Here is a 19,877-nt window from a genome sequence, read left to right as displayed (position 1 = left end):
CGGATGTTAGAACACAGCGACATACTGGTCGATACTCTCTATAGTTTCAGCGAGGTAAAACCAGACAAATAAATACTGTTTCGACTGAAATTAAAAACCACTATAGCACAACTTCTTAGTTCTGTCAGATAACTATCAAACAAATCAATCCGTACTAAGCCACAACTAGGTCAACTAGCTAATGCTAGCTAGCCAAGCTGTGAAATACCGAAAAACCTTACCTTTTACAAAAAGGACGTCAGCTCTGTTGTCGTTTCGACAGCTATAAAGAAAACTATTATATGAATAAGGAACTAGTTAAGACACTGGTGAACTAAAGACCAGAAGACTTGGTTTTCCACGGAGGAAAAGCGGTATAAAAGACAACGGCCTAGCAGTAGTGGCTCCTGGCGACTGTTAAGAAAGACTGCTGACTAGATGTGTGCGTCATGAGGGAGTAGCTTTTTGAGTGCGGGCTGTTTCAGACGTTATCGCCCTCCTCCGATGACGTCACGTACGGAAACCGTTTCGCAAGTGATCCTATTTCCGGAACAGCCAAGTGTACTGTCTAGGCCGGTTCTTTGTTGTTTTTCTGTCTTTCAGAACTTTCATAACATTGTCTTTTATGAACAACAGAAGGAAAAACATTCGAATTATCATTAGAAAAAAACTTTAGCGTTATTATGTTAGAGGTTGTCTGTATGCTTATTTTGTAGGACAAATAGTGACCAAAAGTAAAAAGTCACTAAAAAAAGAGTGGACTCCTCAGATTTTCATCCATCCATCTATCTATCTTCTATGCCACTTATCCTCCCTAGGGTCATGGGTATGCTGACGGCTATCCCGAGAGGCGGGGTACACCCTGGACTGGTCACAGCCAAACGCAGGGCACATACTGTATAGTCAAACAACCATTCACACTCACATTCATACCTATACAATTTAGAGTCGCAAATTAACCTAACATGCATGTTTTTGGAATGTGGGAGGAAATCCGAGTGCCCAGAGAAAACCCACGCACACACAGGGAGAACATGTAAACTCCACACAGAGATGATTTGGTGATTCGAACCCAGATCTTCCTATCTCCTGACTGTTTGGTCAACATGCTAACCACTTGGCCACCGTGCAGCCTCCTCAGATTTTTGGTTGCTTAAATGTATTTATTACCAAAAACAAAAATCATGTTGAGTTATGTGGAAAATTAATCTATAATGTACAAAACACACATTATATGAAATGTTTCTTAGTAATTGCAGGGTTGTGCAAAGTGCGGCCTGGGATCCATTTGCGGACACCGGCTTGTTTTTTTATGCAGTGGTACCTCGGTTAATGTCATTAATCCAGAAGGTCTGACTCAAACCAAAACGGACTCTAGCCAAAGCAAATTTTCCCATAGAAAATAATGTAAATCCAATTAGTCCGTTCCAGACACTCAAAAATGTTAACACAAAAACCATTTTATAGACAATAATTATAGTTTTACATGCAGAAAATGATGCATAAATAATTACAAATGAATGGACATTTAACATCACTTTTACCTAGTTTTGTTGGAACACCCCCCCACCCCCCCAAAAAAACCCCATCAGTTAACAAAATGAAATAACACAAAATACACATTATCATAGAGGGTTATAGATTGTTACGCAGGACGCTGTGCATGCATGTATCTGTGTGCAGCACAGCCGATGACTGAGCATCGCCGTCAAATTTACATGCCTCTGAAATGATGATGGTTTTCTCTTTAAGCCGTAAAATTTGGAGGTCTTGGACCCTTGTCTCGGTACGGTCCATGTGTTTGTTACGTTGTGTATCTCTGTGGTGTTCCCTCGCTACATCGTGGTTCACCTTTCGCAGATTCGCTCTTTCGCTGATTTTTTGTGTGTGCAATTTTGCACATTTTTTTAGCAGCGTAGGAACGCACATTGTGTTCTGCGTCCTTGTTTTGTATTAGAGTAATCTATCAGTGCTCTGTTGCATGCTGTCTGTTGTTGTAGTTACTACTGCTACCAGTAGAGGGTGTTGTATACTCATGGGAGAGTTGAAGATGTGTCCAGTTCCATCCACTTTTTTTCTACTCCGCTTATCCTTATTAAGTTCCCAGCTGACTTCAGGCAAGAGGTGGGATACACCCTGGTCGCTAGCCAATCGTGTCCAGTTCCTCTTAGTAAATATAATGCCACAACAGTCCTGATTGGCTAAGGGGGAACCCGCCCATTGTGTTCTGCGTTCTGATTGGTTGTAGACCATTGTCAATCACTTTTTCGCGCAGGACTGCCTGTTTCCTGTTGTATAATTGCTAATTGCTAGCGATCTTACTTGCTGAATGAAGGCAGAAGTTACGCGTCTGTAGGGCGCCTGGAATACTGTAAATTTATCTACACGGACCTGGCGGACCTGTGCGGACCCCCCCAGCAGGCACTCACGGACCCGATGGGAGACGGCAAAGGCTGCAGCACGCAGCTCCACCTGCCGGGAGAGCCCCCTCAACGTGGGGGCCCCTAATCCAGTGAGCAACCTGCCCTCCCCGGTGCAGGAAGGCACAGTGTTACATAGCCCAGAGATCACCAAGCCAGAGCTGCCCCAACCAGAGGCGAGGTATTACGCAACCCGCCCCCATGCAGCAGGCACAGGATTACCAGTTTTTGCTGCCTCTGTTTGCCACCAAGGTTTAGCTTTAAATATGTAGCTTGTAGTTGCAGGTAATTCAGCTTGTGGCATTTGAGGTGAGTTAAAAATTAATATTTCAGCAAAAGAACAATTTTTTAAATTCAATTTCAGCTAGTAGTTGGTGAATAAAAAATGAAATTGCACAATTACTTAATATGCATACTGTATGTCTCGAGTAGACTAATAACAGTATTATTTACAAAAAGTGTTTGGTGTTGCTGTGTACCACAAGGTGGAGCCCGTGTACTACAAGTACTTGTATTAGTAGGACCAGCACTGTGGTAAAAGATAAAAGAGTTTATTAGCTGAGAATGCTAGGGTTCAAATACAGATTTTTATATATTTTATAAGTATTGACTGTGCTGCAATATTTGCCACACTAGCCATGAATAAACCAAGTGACTTCTACCGCTCATAAGCACTGGTGTAGAAGCAGTGGACAAACCATTTCCCGGGCTGAGACAAGCTAGCTAGCTTTGAGGTCGGCTGACCCCTCCTTACAATGTCTAGCTTTTCTGGAAATGTGCACATTGAAAATTGATTTTGAAGAATGTCTGACACCAAGTCAATTTCTCCTCCTCTGTCAGGCATTGTGGACAATATTGTGTGCAAATTGCTACAGACTATTCAGCTTGTAACTTTGTTTTGCTCTGATCGACCCATCAGACGGAAAAATGCTAATGTTATTGTGGTCCAGCTAGGTGGTAGAAACAGCCCCATTGCTAATAGAGTTTAAGTGACATGGGCCAGCACTCCCGATTCTGAAGGCTATTGGGCAAATTAAATTGACATGGCAAAACATAGAAGCTGAAATCTAATTGGACAAAAAAATCGAACATAAACATACAGGCCACTGTAGCATGGCCAAGGGACACGCTACGAAAGTAAGATAATAGACTGTTGGGAATAAATGAATACAATTTCATGGAACAAATTCTCAAATTTAAGTTGCACATGTAGGTCAGCGCTTCTGATGGTGTTTAGACGGCCCTGACGGCACATAACGTGAGATAAAAATATTCGAAACCAAAATGTCGTCTGCTGAGTTGGTAGGTCATTTTTATATTCTGCTATACACTCCTGATCCATATCTTAAGAGCAGTTGAAAAATTGCTAGAATTTGCATTTTGCACGTTTGGATCTTAATGAGGTTTTTAAGTAGAGCTACAATATGCAAAAACAAGAAGTGGGAGTGAGACAAAAAAAATTTGGAGCATGTAATTTAAACAAAACAAAAAAAAACTGATATAGGTTGTTTATCACCTGATCAAAAGTTTAAGACCACAGGTCTGATTTTTTTTCGGCACTTTTATGATGCAAATATATTACTTTTTTGGATGCATATTATTTTGACAAGCCAAGCTCTTTACTTAAATTGCCCCACTAACTAAGTGGACCTACGTTCATCGTCACGGAAATCCGACCAGAACTGGACCAAGTAGAGGGCAAAGTCACTGTTAATGTACTACACTGCTGATGGGGATGTCATACAACTTCATGTCAAAAAATCTGAGCTATCCCTTGAACTCTGGTCCATGTCTTTGTCTGTGTGGTGTTCACATTTAGGTTCAAATGAACTGAACTTCACCTGAGTTCACTTGCAAGAGGACCGAGACCCATCTGTTATGCGATCAGTAGTCTTTCTTTTGTATTTTTCTGTGCAGTGTGTTTGAGCCTGCAGAAAGGCCCATGTTGCATATATTAAGAAGTGCAAGTAAGGGAGGTCGTTTTGATGAAAGTGGGTTTCCATGTATATTTAATGCAGTGGTCTGCTGAGCTTTGCTTGAATGCAGTTTCTAATGAGGACTGACATTTTGAAAACAGGCTGCGCCACCAGTCGCCTCCTCAGGTGTGCGAAACAGTTGGAGAAGGAGCAGAGCTATTTTTCATCCTCTGCATTTTGTCGTGACACACTGACACTTGCCACACTGTGTATTTTTCAGATGCTGACTGCGTGTGGCCAGGGACATTTATTCTTCTCTTTGGATGCACCTCGGTATCTGAAATGTCTTTGACAATGTTCAAAGAGGCAGATTTTGTCATGCATTTCATTCTACAGTTCCCCTTTTTATCTCCAATGTTGTAGTAATCCCCATAAATCTGTAAACTGAATCTTCTTTTATTTTCCTGTAAATCTACTGCCTCTAGTTTTTGTGTCTCTATGCACTGAAAGGAGTTGTTTGTGTTTTCTATATTTTCAAAGTTGTTTCATACTTTTGATGCTTTTGCTGCACAGCATTTCAAAGTTTTATTGGTTGAAAGGCCTTTATTCTTGATGTCTGAATTGCACAAAAAAGTCACATGCACTTTAAACGGTTTAAAGCAGTGACTTTACTGTTATATATTACAAATATTTGGGTCATTTACAATCAGAAAATAATCTAAACATTTTTCATTTGTCCCACATTGCCCCGTTGACTGTACAGCTAAATCACATAATAAACCTGAGACTTTAAAATAAAACAATTACAGCAGAAACAGATTGCTACACAGTAGCAGTTATGAACAAAACACGTTTAACCCAGTACATCTTTAGAGTCAATGAACCGACTGTACTGCTTTCACCATAAAATGGACCCAGTACACCAGCTTGTCATAAGAATACCTATCGGTGATCCATTACAAGTTTTAACAATCGCCATAAGATGTTACTTAATCATCAAATGCGCTTAAAATACACATTTCAAAGTTAATCCTCATCCACTTCTCTTTGTTCTTATGCTGCGTTCCAGAAAACAGGGAAGAAAGACACCTTCCACCTTGGTCAAGAAAAAGTGCATTGAAACGCTGCTTGAAGTTATTGTGCCTACTTGCCAATTGAGGGCAAACTAATGTTCTTTGACTTCATTGAGATGACACCAGACGTTGCCTATCGGGAATTCAAAACGTCAATTAAAAGATTCTATTGCTCATATTTGCATTGTAGTCTGCTTTTTTTCCCCCAAAGTCAGCTGGAGTTGGCCACAGCTAAACCACGACCCTGAAACTATTAAAACTGGTGTGAACTGGCGCTGCAGCCACATGGTGTAATTTGGTCAAATATAAAGAGACAGCACGTCAATAGGTCAAATGTAAACTTCAAACCATCACATGAGATGTCAAAAAAACATGTGAGATTTCAGCTCAGTGAGCACCTAAAGGGTTAACTCCACAAATGTGTTTTGCTTTTTCTTTGGCAATGAAAAACCATAGAACCAGAATTCTTAGTTATTGCAATGTAGGATAGATACTACCTACATGAATAAATACATCTTACCATAGCATGATTGCTAATAACTAACATGAGAATGAGGAGAGAAACTTCACAGCTGTGCAATAAAACATAGACGTGTTCCTACAACAAACAAGGCTTCATTAATTCCAGTATTACCTAGAAAATACCACTGGGTGACAGTATTGCTCTGCAAACACCTCCCTGCTCCCAGGTGTTTTCAAAGAGGCAGTAGTTTTACTTTATTTTATTTTAGTTGTATTTACAATGTTCACAGGCACTCTACATTAGTTAGCTACTTTCAGTAAATACAACTAAAATAAAATAAAGACTGCAACTGGACTGTTCAATGCCCTGAGAATAACTAATGTAGAATATTAAAATGTTTGCTGCATGACTGAAATGATTGTTTTCAATGGGAAAAGTTTAAATGTCATGCTTATTGAGGTTGTCCAACATGTTTTCTTTTGACTCTTGATGTTTCCAAGTGGGATACGTCCTACTTCCCAGCTGTCTGGAATGCAGCATTACACTTTCAGACACACACACACGCACACAGAGTAAGACATGTGTGCTCATAATGCACTGCTGTACAACACGTTAGTGATGAACCATTTCTGTCCGGTGCACTTCTGCAGAGCCAATTGGTAGCCAAACTCAGTGTCACTGCTCATTATCAGCTCCAGGCATCTCTTTGATTTCTTGTTCTGGATGGATCCTCCCTAAAACGGTGAAAGCATTATGCGTTATGTTTACCCTAAAGCGCCTGCTGAGCATTTGTGGTCACCTGAGTGAAGAGCCAGTTTAGTTTCATGCGTTTAGCTGTGGCGTAGCCACACTCGATGAGGCGTGGTCTGCTGTTCACATCCACCAGGCACTTGTTGTCATCGTCATCGACAGTGGGACTGAGGAGGCCCACCAGGAGCTGCTGAGTACTGGTGTAGTACACGTTCTGCAAGAACAACACAACCTGCTGTCAACTGGATTGTGTAATCAGACAAACGTCTGATCGAGCCATCTATTAGGGGTGTGACAGTACAGTACATGCATTGGTATCCCAATTTTTGGGTACAGAACCTTTGGTTCGGTACAGAGGCATACCGGTTTCCCACATGGTACACTTGAGGGATAGAAAGTGTTCGTTCAACATTGCGATGCACCTCCAGAAGCCCGGATAGTGTGCTTAAAGGCGGTTGAAAAGGTGAGGCATCATCAAGGCAAATGCAAACAGTTAAAAGTCTCCTGTTTTTGAACACGCTGTAAACAGACAAATACAAGTGCATAAGATGAAAGCAGTGTGTCTGCAATGTTCAGGAGAGATGGAGAATGGGGCTACAAGCTGGAACTGTTAATGCTGCACTTGAGGCAATAAGGAACTTTGACTTGCTAAAAAAATAATTCACACTGTTCAAACTGTTACTGTTGCGCTTGCCTAAGAAGAAACACGCTAAACCAGGGACATCCAAAGTACGGCTCGGGGGCCTTGTAGCTTGTTGTTTGTTGGGCCTTGACATATTCCAAAAATAAATAAACTATTAATGAGATTATTACATATTAGTGTAAGGATAAGAAAGCCACCCCCACACATTTTTGATTGTATTGTAAAGTTAACGGTTGTTGCATTGTTAAAATATGTACACTAGGTTCCCAACTTACGAACACCCGACTAGCGAACACTCGCCAATATGAACACAAGCCGACTGGTTTATATTTTATTTTATTTTGCCTTGTAATGCTTAGGAATCAGTATTTATACTGCTACTGTACATACTTGACCAGTAGAGGGCACTGTGACACTGCTAATGGGACCTAGAGGCAGCCTTAGAGCTAAAGAGACCAACAGACGCTGGGCAGAGAAAGCTTCCGGTAAAGCTAGGAAAGCTAGGTTTTAGCTGGATGATACAACCCGGACAGAGCGTGTGATTAAAGTTAATGAAGAGTTAATAGGCCTGCTTAATTCTACACCACCCACAGAACACTACCTCTTTTAGAAGAGTCTAACAACGACGACCATTTGTCCTTTTTTTCAATATCTCCTCCTCTTCCTTCTCCAACACAACGAAGTATGCTCGACCACTCCTCTTCAAAGGTAAATAACATTTATTATTATGTATTATTATATCATTATTATTGTTTTTTTCATTAATTATCCTCGTTTAATATTACTACTGCATCCAAACTCATATTTACATACAGACACATATACTGTATATATGTATACACGTACATGTAGTACCTATATCATTGGTAATATTAATTTTGTTTCGACTTAAGAACGATTCGACTTAAGAACGGTCGTCTGGAACCAATTGTGTTGGTTAGTTGGGGACTTAGTGTACTGTTCTCCAAACCCCTGCACACAAATAACTAATGGGATGTAATAGCACTATTTCGCCACAAGGGGAGTGTCTCGCCAAATGTGTGTAGTTTCAGCAGAGAAGAACAACATCCTGTGCTGGAGTATCATGTTGGACAAGAACAAGTGTGTGACGAAATGCCAAAAGGCTAATGTGCTATTTCTGTTGTTACAGGTGAGAGTCGAGTGTGCATGATATATTTGAGTAGCATCAGTGATGTACGTGTGTGAATGTTGGCCGGTTATCCACACGTTTGTATGTGCAATGAACAATAATTACACCTCGTGAATCTAGCTAAGCTAAGCTAAGCTAACGGATATGAACGAGGGTGATGTAATGCTGACCGGATATGGCTACTTCAGTATCACAATTGATAATTAAGGGCACTTATTACTGTGAAACAGTTGTTTTGTTGCAATGTGGGGATACAGTGCTATTTTATATGGTGTATGTTGACGTTATACTGGAATAATTGTGGAGAAGAAGAACATCCCGTGCTGGAGTATCACGTTGGACAAGAACAAGTGTGTGACAAAATGCCAAAAGGCTAATGTGCTATTTCCGTTGTTACAGATTCACTTATTAAAGAGCAAACAACCAGTACACATCTCCTTTTATTAGTCATGTGTGCAACATTAGACTAATTTGCTTTATAATCCACAACACAAAGCGTATATATCTTATAATACAGTATACTGACTTAATTTGGATTGGTTTTAGTGTCTTAAATGCACAAAAGGTATCAAAGTAGCCCTGCGCATCTATCAATTTCTCTATATGCTATATCTATATTTTATTTTTTATTTGAGGATTTTATTTATATAGCTATCTATCCGTCTATCTATCTATCTACTGTATCTATCTATCTATCTATCTATACATAGTGTATCTACTTGATACATTCACAAAGTGTGCTGAGTGGGGGAAATATGAATACACAGCAGAGAACACAAACATTCAAGAGTAAGCATGAATATTTCATTCTAACAGCTTTTTTTTTCTCCCAAGGTAATGCGCTTGCTTACATTTAGCTGAGGGATACTGATCATTTGAGACTTTGGTGGAGAAAAGCCTTAGCATTTACTACATATGGGAGAGAGCGAGTGTGAAGCTTTCTGCAACTACTCTCGCTGCCAGAGCATCATACTTCAATTCCGTCAATACAAATCACCAACTGTAGTAGTCTATAATATTGGAGGACCAGCCAGGAGACCTGTACTGTATTGTGTGTACTAGCACCACGGCTGATGTTACTGTCAAAGTTGTGTGCAGTATTTATAAACTTTGACATACAACATAGACGCAGCTCAGTAGTGTTTCGCATCATAGAGTTAAGACCAAAAATGATGCATGCATTTTTAAATGGGTTGCATCTGGCTGACATAAAACAGTGGCAGAGGAATGTAAGCAGATATATTAATGAAGAATATTTGCCATTGGTACTGTTACATGTTCATAATGATGAAACAATCATTTGCACCATTCTAAAGTACAGTATGCAGGCAACTTCTAGCATAATTTAGAGCAGTCTAGCACTCTTCAGCTAAACTACACTGAACATTGCATTTGCCTGTATTGAGAAAGGGTGCATGGTGCTGTGCTTTTATTTTGATGGCCGGGTATACCGGATACAGGAAGCGTTAAGCCAAGTTTGTGTGGCCAAACGAACCGGAAGATCAGTTGAGATATTTTTTTTTTGTAATTTTAAGTTGTTTTGTTTCGACAAAAGTAAACATTTATAATAAACATGGCATCAATTTCGAGTACATTTCCAGGATGAAATAGTGCCAGAACAGGCAGCTGCAAAACAGAATGGAAATAAGGAAGTGAAAGTATACAGTACATAATGAACAAAATAAAGGGTAAACAAGAAAAGAAATGGAAAATTAAATGATAAACTAGGGTTTTTCTCCAAGATTCAGATCATTAACTGGATGAGATACTACCACCGCTTGTTTTGGCACAGGTTGACAGTAAAGACAGCTACATTGTGAAATACTCATTTCCTTTTGAACCCACTCATATACGAATATAACAGAATGGAGGCTGGACTACCTTGAGTTCTCAGGGTTTGGAACAGTGTGATACTACAGTGTGTACTTCTGATGGTGCTCACAGAGGTCCAAGGAATGCTCAGCTCGTTTGTGTGAATGCTCAGATACTTGAAAAATTAGGGGGAACATTGCTGGTCACTAGGCGTCAGTAATGTTGATTTAATGTTTGGGGAAACAGACAAGCGCTAGACTTGATCACCAGAACATGCTTTTATTGCAGGTTTGAATGAATTCACAGTCACAATAATAATAACATTAGGGATGTCTGATATTGGCTTTTTTGCTGAAAACCGATATGCCGATATTGTCCAACTCTCAATTTCCGATTCCGATATCAACCAATACCGATATGTGTAACATCACACATCTTTTTCTTAAAATAGTTCTAAAGTAACAATACTTTTAAATAAGTAGAGTTGTTTCGTTGGCTACTCCACCCATCTCTGAGTAGATAATTAATGTATTACATATTTTATATAAAAATACATTTGTGTTCCTTGTGCCTTGATTTATGTTATTTTTGGAAATATTAAATAGATTTTTAGTTAAAGGGGTATTGTTTAAAATACATGAATTTGCTAATTATTATTTTGATTGATAACGTTCATGTTCTTATTTTCTATTCTTATTTTATTGCATTAAAATTACTCAGTGGGATCAATAAAGTTCTTATCTTATCAATCTGAGAAGATCAAATACATTGTTTTTGGTGCCTAACTGTTTCCCAACAATATTAGTGCGTGTGTGAATGTATAAACGAGAGGCAATAACTTAATTTCTTCGTAGAAAGGCGCTTTATGAAAGTAAGTACATTTATTTGTATTCACTTACAGGGCAGCCTTGCCACATCCAATATGGCGACAACATTGACTTAAGGCTCAGTGCTCAGCACTTCCTGTTACCCAGTGTGCTTTGCTGTACTGTTGTTGTAAATAGCTGCTAAGTTACACGTTTAGGGCTCACGTACCTGTCGATTATTCAGCATTATTTGTTGGTAGTGTCCTGTCTTGTTATCTACCTATTACGTTGCTATGTGATTTTTTTTTTTTAGCTCTTTCTTTGATAACACCGTGAGTAAGAATGGTACGTGGAATGATAACCCCCCCCCCATTCCTGTGGAGATGTAAAGTTCTTAGTGAGGTCGGTCATTACTCTGCTTGCTAAATAAACAGTTACTTTTTCCTCCCAGACTTGTGAGCGGCACAGTATTAACTACACAATTCTATGATGTTGATGTTAATGTTGCAATTCTGTGACGTTGACGGCTGTGGCAGTAACCAATGCCCAGCTAAACAACTTTGAACCCCTGACGTCACTTGCTGTCCTCCACACATCCAGAACACAGTTATTGCAACACACGAGCATGAGTTTTATTTATGTCTTATTTTTTCTGATTAAATCAACTATATTGAGTAATATGAGTGTAAAGGTGACCACAGTCGTCCCTCTCCGCATCGTGGCTCAAATTTCGCAGCTTCACTCTATCACGGTTTTTCAAAAATATATTAATAACTCATGCTGTTTTGTGGTTGAATATGGCGTATTATTAGTCAAAAATATGATTATTTACACACATTGTACCTATTTTTGCCTAAATTAAGGATTTCCAGCATAAAACTAACTAAAGGAACAAAAATACAAATACAAATCTACTTGAATTCACAAATTGTGAATGTATGTAGTATTATAGATTGGTCACTAGGTGTCAGTAATTGTTCAGTGTGGTTATCACTGGAACAACAGGCTTTTATTGCAGTTTTAAATGATCTCACAACAGGCACAATAATAATATCCTTTTTCTATGCCGCTTATCCTCACTAGGGTCGTGGGGATATGCTGGATCTTATCCCAGCTGACTTCGGGTGAGACGTACACCCTGGACTGGTCTCCAGGCAATCGCAGGGCACATATAGACAAACAACCATTCACACTCACATTCATACCTATGGACAGTTAGTCTCCAATTAACCTAACATGCATATTTTTGCAATGTGGGAGGAAACCGGAGTACCCAGAGAAAACCCACGCACGCACGGGGAGAACATGCAAACTCCACACAGAAATGCTAGATGCTAGAGGCCACACGGTGGCCTAGTGGTTAATAGTAGGGGTAATTACATTCAATAATAATAATACCATAATGATAATAATAATCATAATAAATCCTAATCATAATAAAAACATGGGCTAATCTCTCATTTATCGCATTCAGTTGGTTCCAGATCCAACAGTGAATATCTGCGCAGTAGGAGTCAATATTAATAAATGGAATATATTTGCAGTTAGAGCATAGAAAACCTGTTGACCTTCTAAATCAATTTTGTTGCCATTATTAGAATCACCTTTACACTCATATTACCTAATATGGTAGACATGATAACCAGTCATTCGCAATATTTGAACCACAAAGTGGCGAGGGATGACTGTATATTACTAATATATTGATAAGTGCAAAATCTTGTCCAAAATAGTAAAAAAAAAGTAGTAGTTAAGGGCACACAAGTTTACAAGTGCCACAGCAAGGTTAAAACAATCTGCTCAGACAGAGAAGGATGGAGAGATCAATATCAGCTTGATGACACTGGCAAACATACAATGAGAACAAAGCTGTACTAACATTTAGAGTCCTGTTATTTAGGCTGACCTATCTTTAACAAACAGTCCCATTAGGCTTCACACCTGTGAGGAAAGAGCCTCTTTTGCACAGACATCTTGCAAAATTGCAGCACCACAGCCAAAACAGAACATCCGCCTTTTACACATACTGTAACTGAGCGAGGGGATAAGGGGATAATGCCGCAACTGCGTCTGTTTTTTCCACGATGACAAAACCGCTTGTGTCTGAAGCAATGTTTGTTTTTTTCATGTCTTAAATGTCCATGTTACTATACTAACACTACATTTTAAAATGTAGGGCAGTCGTGGCTACAAAATCAGAAACATGAATCTTACCTGGGGTGTCATTCCGTGACAAAGGTACAAGATGGGAATGTTGTCATTGTCAGGGCCCTGATCTAGACACAGATCACTCTTCAGGGAGTTTTTCATCTGAAAGATAGCAAATAAAGAATACACACAAACAGAAATAGTTCAGCGTGAAATCCATACAATTACAGCGTTTGCATGCACAAAATATTGAATGGACTCAAGTTGATAAGATGAACTTCAGAGGTACTGACACCTTGCAAATATGATTGATGAGAAATAACATCCTATACTTTGGTGAGAATTAAAAATGCTACATTTAAAAAATGTTTACATTGACTTCATATTTTATATTATTTCTTACAATAAAACTGGAAATGGAAACTGGATGAGAGTAAAGTATGAATGAATATAAATAAACTAGAGTAGAATTCATGTTTAAGTGTGGTCTCATACATTCAGCTATGGCCACTGTAGGCAGTACATTACCAGCATTAAAAGTAAAACAAAAACAACTCTGTACAAAAAACAACTTCTGCTTTTTGTTATTTTTGCTTTATTTTCTCAAGAGTTCCAGTCATAATCATAGACTGTAATAATGGGCAACATTACATAGGACATAAATATTAATAAGGGTATATTTATGCAAAACACAGAAGAATGATGATCTGGGAAGATCGAAACGAAAAATTGTGAGTCATAAGCTGGAAGCTAGATTTTATTTTTACTTCATAAAAATGCAAATTCTGAAGCATTATCAGTGTTCTTGTCACAGATAGCTATTTGTGCATGGTCTGCACTGATTGGAAGATGCAAACTGCACCGCAAGGAGCTCCACGAATGGTGCTTGTGAATGCACACCATTGAGATGTTAGAACTGTAGAACACAGCCAGGGATGATTCCACTCCCCACTGGCTCTGGAGACATCTACTTTATGTGCTCATCAGTAAAGCCACAGGCAGCACGCTGTCTTATTTAAGAGCTCAAATGTAAACCTATCGAGTTTTGTGAGGCGACACCTGTGAGGATGAGCTTAGTAAATGAGCGAAACCGCTGTCGATGACTGGACAGATGTTATCAAAGCAATCACACAAATGTAGTAATCCCTCTTTTGTCCCTTTTGAAGAACTGATCTTAAAGCCTACTTTTTCAAGACCCAACTAACAAAGCATCAACAGAGATCAAAACAATGCCAACCCTACTGTGCTTGTATTGTATGGGTTTGTGTTTGTAACTGTGTTTTGCTGCTGTGTTCCACGAGTCACTGCAGGATAATTTATTTTAGCTATAAGTTTTGTTCGGAAAGGGAGCTTACTATGCCATATGCGATGGTTTCAGTGTACATCCTCATCTCAGGGTAGATGTTGACCAGGTACCATCTGAAAGTTTTACACTGCAGCCTCTTTCTCAGAGCTTTCCTTTCTGAGATGTCCCCAATATCAATTCCAGAGTCCTGGAACCACACACACGCACACACACATAAGTTACACACATGCACACTAAACAAAAGTTTGATTAGGTGCAATTTAAGGCAACGCAATTCAACAATGTGCAGCCATCTGTTAGTGAACAGCCTCTATAGACTATTGACGTTTCCATACTCAGCCCTATTATCTATCCCAGTCTTATCTCACCTCATCATCAGTGATGCTTGTCTTTGTGTTCATTCAAAACCACAATGTCACAGAGGTTCTAGCTTTGGTGGCCAGACAACATCTAGAAGTTACTCACGCTGTTGATTTTCACTCCTCTCTGAGGTAAACTAACAGTGGCAGTTGTGCCGCGTGCTTAATTCTTTTGGCCGGGGCTAAATTTCATGCTTAGTGAGTACAGCCCAAGTTAAATGCCTCATTATTGACCGAATAAATTGCCTGCAGATGTTCATCTACTCAACAGAATATCCACAAGGCTCAAAGGGACACTACAATTAACATACAAAGAGCAATAAAGTTATTCATCAAATTCAGTTCAAGACAAACGTGTACAATGTCTTTTCATTCCCATTCCCAATACCTAAATACAGTACTCTTCATTTTTGTGTAAGAAACTCAAGATGGCACAGTTTTTCTGACTTTAATTCATCCATCTGCTTTCTATAGCAGGTGTCCTCATTTGGCTCGTGCGTGAGCTGGAGCCTATCCCAGCTGACTTAAGGTGAAAGGCGGCGTACACTCCGGTTTGATCAGTAGTCAAGCACAGACAGAAGCGCCACATTTACCTCGTTACATTTACTTAAGTAATTTTTCGGATAAATTGTACGTGTCAGAGTAATTTTATTACAACATACTTTTTACTTTTGAGTATTTTTGTGAAGAAGAGACACAACTTTGACTCCTCTACACTGAGTTACATTCCGTTTGCTACTTTTATTTTTATCTATCTATTATTGTTTGCAAGAGCTATTTGTTTGGGTTTGCCAGAGAGACTTCCGCCTCTGACTGTGTTTCACCAATCCAACATAATCAATATTCACGTTTGACTCCATTTTGCCAAGCAGTCACATGACTGCACACAAAATCTTCACGTCCCCACAGAGATACCAAGGAGCTACCGTTCATATCCGTCCACTGGAGATATGGATCTCTTGCATTGCTTTGCTCAAATAAAAAAACTGTCGCTCAGAGTCAACACAAGTGTCCCAGCGTCTGCAGCCTGTGACAGACCACACAAACACACACACGAACACACACAGCGGATGGACACGTAGAGCACAGTACAGTATGTACAGACTACTTTGTTGGTGTTTTTCTATGTAACCTCCGCCAGCTGAGACTATCGCGCTGTTTCGAGTGTAAATGAAGACAGTTAATTTAATACAATTTATTGTGGCTGAATTTGCCTTAATCTATGTTATTTTTTTTCAATTGAGATTTTATTCACTGTTTTAGTTGAAGCGGTATTGTTGGGCAATATCTGAATTTGCACATTCTTATTTGATATTTTTGTGTATTTCATGCTTATGCTCTGATATACATCAGAAGTTACTCACCAGTTACTCAGTACTTGAGTTGTTTTTTTCACCGGATATTTACTTACTAAGTAATTATTTGGAAGACTACTTTTTCCGTTTACTAGAGTCATATTATAGCATTGGTTCTCAATTATTTTCTGTCACGGACCCAGTGGGGAAAAGAAATGTTTTAGCCCCCCAAGCTGTGGAACACTCTCTCTCCCCCGTCATGTAAAAACGCCCCCCACAAGTGAAAGCTTTAAGTCCCGTCTTAAAACCCACTTTTATTCTCTGGCCTTTAACCCGGCGTGAGTGTGGTCCTCTGTGTCTTTTATTCTTTTCTTTTTAGTTTGAATTGGTTTTATTTATTCTAGTTTTGATCGTATTTATTTATTTATTTATTTATTTTTACCTACTTCCTGTATTTATTGCTTGTATTGTTTTACTTCTTGTTTTAAATATTTTACTGTTTTAAGTGTCTTTGCTTTTATTTGATCTTTTAATTTTTACTGTAGTAATTTGTACTTTTACTTCTTGCTATTTATGGTTTTACTGGTCTGTGCAGCACTTTGGAAACAGTGTTTATAAAATGTGCTATATAAATCAAGTGGATTAGATTGGATTGATCTACACTGCCGCATCTGCTAGACCAGGGGTGTCAAACTTGTGCATGGAAGGCCGAGACACTGCAGGTTTTCTTTCCAGCCGGTCACTAAAGCAGGTGATTTTAATGATGAACACCTCCTTCAATTTGAGGGAAGGAGCTCATCAATTAAGTCACCTGCTGGAAAGAAAACTACCTTGGCCCTCCATTGACACGTGTGGTAGTTGGTTATTCAATCAATTTCAATGACTGATTTTTATTTAAATTTTATTTCAGTTATAAAGCTTTTATAATGAATTCTGAATGCTAACATTGTCATTGGAATAGAATTTGTAATAATAATACAAAAAGCACATTAGACCAGGGGTCACCAGCGTGGTGCCCGCAGGCACCAGGTAGTCCCCCACACCCACATGAGGCTTTATAGTTAATATTGGGAGAAAACTAAAGAAAAAAATGCATTCTTAAATACAAAATGTGAGTTGTGGATACCAGAATTTTGTTTATGTTCTGGTAAAACAAGCATATTGGGTTTGTTTAGGTTGAAATAAGCTATGAAAATAAATGAGTAGCTCTTGGCCATTTTCATTTTGTAAAAGTAGCTCTCACAAGAAAAAATGTCGGCAACCCCCGCATTAGACAGTGCCTAGCTTAGCCTTCCTTTTTTCATATAAAAACTCTACTGGGACTAATATAAAAACATAACAATATATGGCAATATAAAAAGATATTTTATTGCCTTACTTGAACATGGCTCTCCAATGCCTTGGGCACTTGTGTGGACTTTCACTCACCTCCTGAGGAACATTCCACGCCATGTAGACGTGGCTCTTAAACTCATCCATCCAGACCTCCGCCACTCGGAGGGCGTTGCGTCGTACATGAGACGTCAGGTCTTCTGTGTAGGGTTTATGAGCACGCTCGATGTGGGCAATACGGGCACAAGGCAGGACCTCCACGCTGCCGCCACACTGCCACACCTGGTTGTGAACATTACAAATGCACAGCAAGAAACAAATATTTATTTAATCAGAATGAAATGCCTCCATTCTACTTCTGAACATTTGTGTTCTGTTTGAAGTGAAGTCATACTACAGTCCCTCATTTATCGCGGTTTATCGGTTCCAGACCGCGATACGTGGATTTCTCCCGAAGTAGGAGTCAATCTTAAGAAACGGAATATGGAATATGTTCATAGTTAGAGGATAGAAAACCTTTTTAGGACTTTCTGAATATGTTTTTACTATTATTAGAACCCTGTAGACATGCAATAATACCCCTATAGTCACCTTTCTACTCCTATTATTCTTTGTTTCTACCACATTGCTAATGTGCAGGCTACGGATCACTGCAGGGACACAAGAGACGGCCACGACCGTAAAGGAAAAAAGGCACTTTTTTTGGGAATTTTGCCCATCATCCACCATCCTCATGTGAGACATAAACACACGTCTTTCTCTTTTCTGTGCGTTGTAAAGATATAAAATACAGATAAAAAGTGACAGCTCATTACTGCATGTAATGGGAAACACTTATTCCGCCTATAAAAGCCTTCTGAAAAAGACTCCATAAAGCGCCAGCAATGCTCCATTTACATATAATGTGACGTCTCTTATAATGCTTAAAAGGACCAAATACGGCAAAATACGGTATGTATTACATGTTATTATGAATGTACCTGTTACTACATGGTCACAGCATGTATAGAAAACGTTAAAACCTTATTGGAGGTTTTTGGCGGTGTTTTAATAGCGGCCTTTGTAGGTGACATAGGTGCGTCCCATTACGTGCACACAGAAAAGAGAAAGACGTGTGTTCACGTCTCACATAAGGATTGCCGTTTTCCTTTCAGCATAACATACTAACGAGCTAACTAGTTAGCCTCCAATTTAGGGCAAAGTAAGAAGCCAAAAATGCACCACTTCCACACAGAATGGGAGGAGAACTTTTTTTCACGTTGTCATGTCGAACATGACATGGCTGACTCCATGCAGTGTTAAGATAATGTCATGTCTCATAAATGTTTGGTGTCATTATTGATGCCTAGTGACCAGAATACTACATATGACTTGTCTTTCAATATTATTTGACTAATAACGGACCATAGTAAACCACAAAATTGTAACAATTTATAAATTAATTTTTGAAAAAATGCAATAGAGTGAAGGAGCGGTGTTCAAACTGAGATGTAGCGAGGGACGACTCGAAATTAATTTAGTTTGCTTGCTACAGGCTACAGCTTCAAGTGAATCCTGCCATTGGATTGGCTGATAGGTGATACCGTAATCTCAAGGCTCACTGCAAATGTCATACACAGAGGAGGCCGAAGCTAGTCAGTGTGATGACAATACTAAATTATCAGGACTGCCAGTCCTGTTTACTTTGTGCCTTTCCTCAACATGAATTATCTGAGCCATCGTGATTTGTTTTTAGCTCGTGGAATTAGAAATATAGAAATTAAATATTAAAAACAGCACCAGTCTCATGTAGTTACACAACACTGCAACACTAATAAACATTGATAAATAATACCTCTCTGACTGCGTCAGTCAAAAGTAAGCCCCGTAACCTCTGCCAAGCATGACAGAAAACACTATCACCTTCACCCTTCTTGGTTGGTTAGATTGGCTGCAAGTTAGTTTGTTACTTAACAGAATTAAGCCACAACTACACTATTTGAATGGGCTGTACAATTTTCACCAAGACAGGAGACATTGTCATATTATCAAGCTTTTATTTTTAAAAACACATCTGGAATAAAAACATATTCCTAGGATATTGTAATAATTGTTGAAATAATTTTAATTGTATTTAATTATTATGGAGCGATGCAGCGTAATGGCAAGAGCCATGACAGACTCGATGGAACAAATAAACATGGACATACGCAACAATGCGGAGCCATCACATGTCAAAGAGCACTGAACGCTAATTGCCGTTAAAACACTGTTGCCATATTTACAACAAGACTCTATTTTCATGCCCTGGTAGGTGCTGCTGTTTTGGTTATCAACAGAATTTAAATGGGCTCTGTAGTTAACTCTCTAATGTCATCAATATATGAACAATAGTGTGTACAGAGGTAATTACATTTATTACATGTTTTTTTCCCTGTTGGGGAAA

General features: G+C 39.0%; 1 protein-coding gene across 2 annotated transcripts in view; it reads right to left on the bottom strand.

Moving 5' to 3' along the window:
- Window positions 1–4,770: 4,770 nt before the first annotated feature.
- The window catches only part of galnt18b (UDP-N-acetyl-alpha-D-galactosamine:polypeptide N-acetylgalactosaminyltransferase 18b), an 85,583-nt gene continuing 70,476 nt past the window's right edge, over window positions 4,771–19,877 (bottom strand). Inside the window, exons 6-10 of one of the 2 annotated variants that reach the window (XM_054770385.1) lie at window positions 17,549–17,734; window positions 14,516–14,653; window positions 13,227–13,322; window positions 6,651–6,815; window positions 4,771–6,585 (exon numbers count right to left, since the gene is read on the bottom strand). In XM_054770385.1, coding sequence (XP_054626360.1) covers window positions 6,439–6,585; window positions 6,651–6,815; window positions 13,227–13,322; window positions 14,516–14,653; window positions 17,549–17,734 — 732 coding nt within the window. In that variant the 3' untranslated portion in view covers window positions 4,771–6,438. The remainder of the gene's footprint in view (window positions 6,586–6,650; window positions 6,816–13,226; window positions 13,323–14,515; window positions 14,654–17,548; window positions 17,735–19,877) is intronic. The other variant, XM_054770386.1, reaches the window with a different exon arrangement.

This window comes from Dunckerocampus dactyliophorus, chromosome 3, assembly GCF_027744805.1.
Source record: "Dunckerocampus dactyliophorus isolate RoL2022-P2 chromosome 3, RoL_Ddac_1.1, whole genome shotgun sequence".
NCBI lineage: Eukaryota > Metazoa > Chordata > Actinopteri > Syngnathiformes > Syngnathidae > Dunckerocampus > Dunckerocampus dactyliophorus.
Note: the sequence above shows the minus strand (reverse complement) of the source record. Positions and strands in the feature narration are given on the sequence as shown.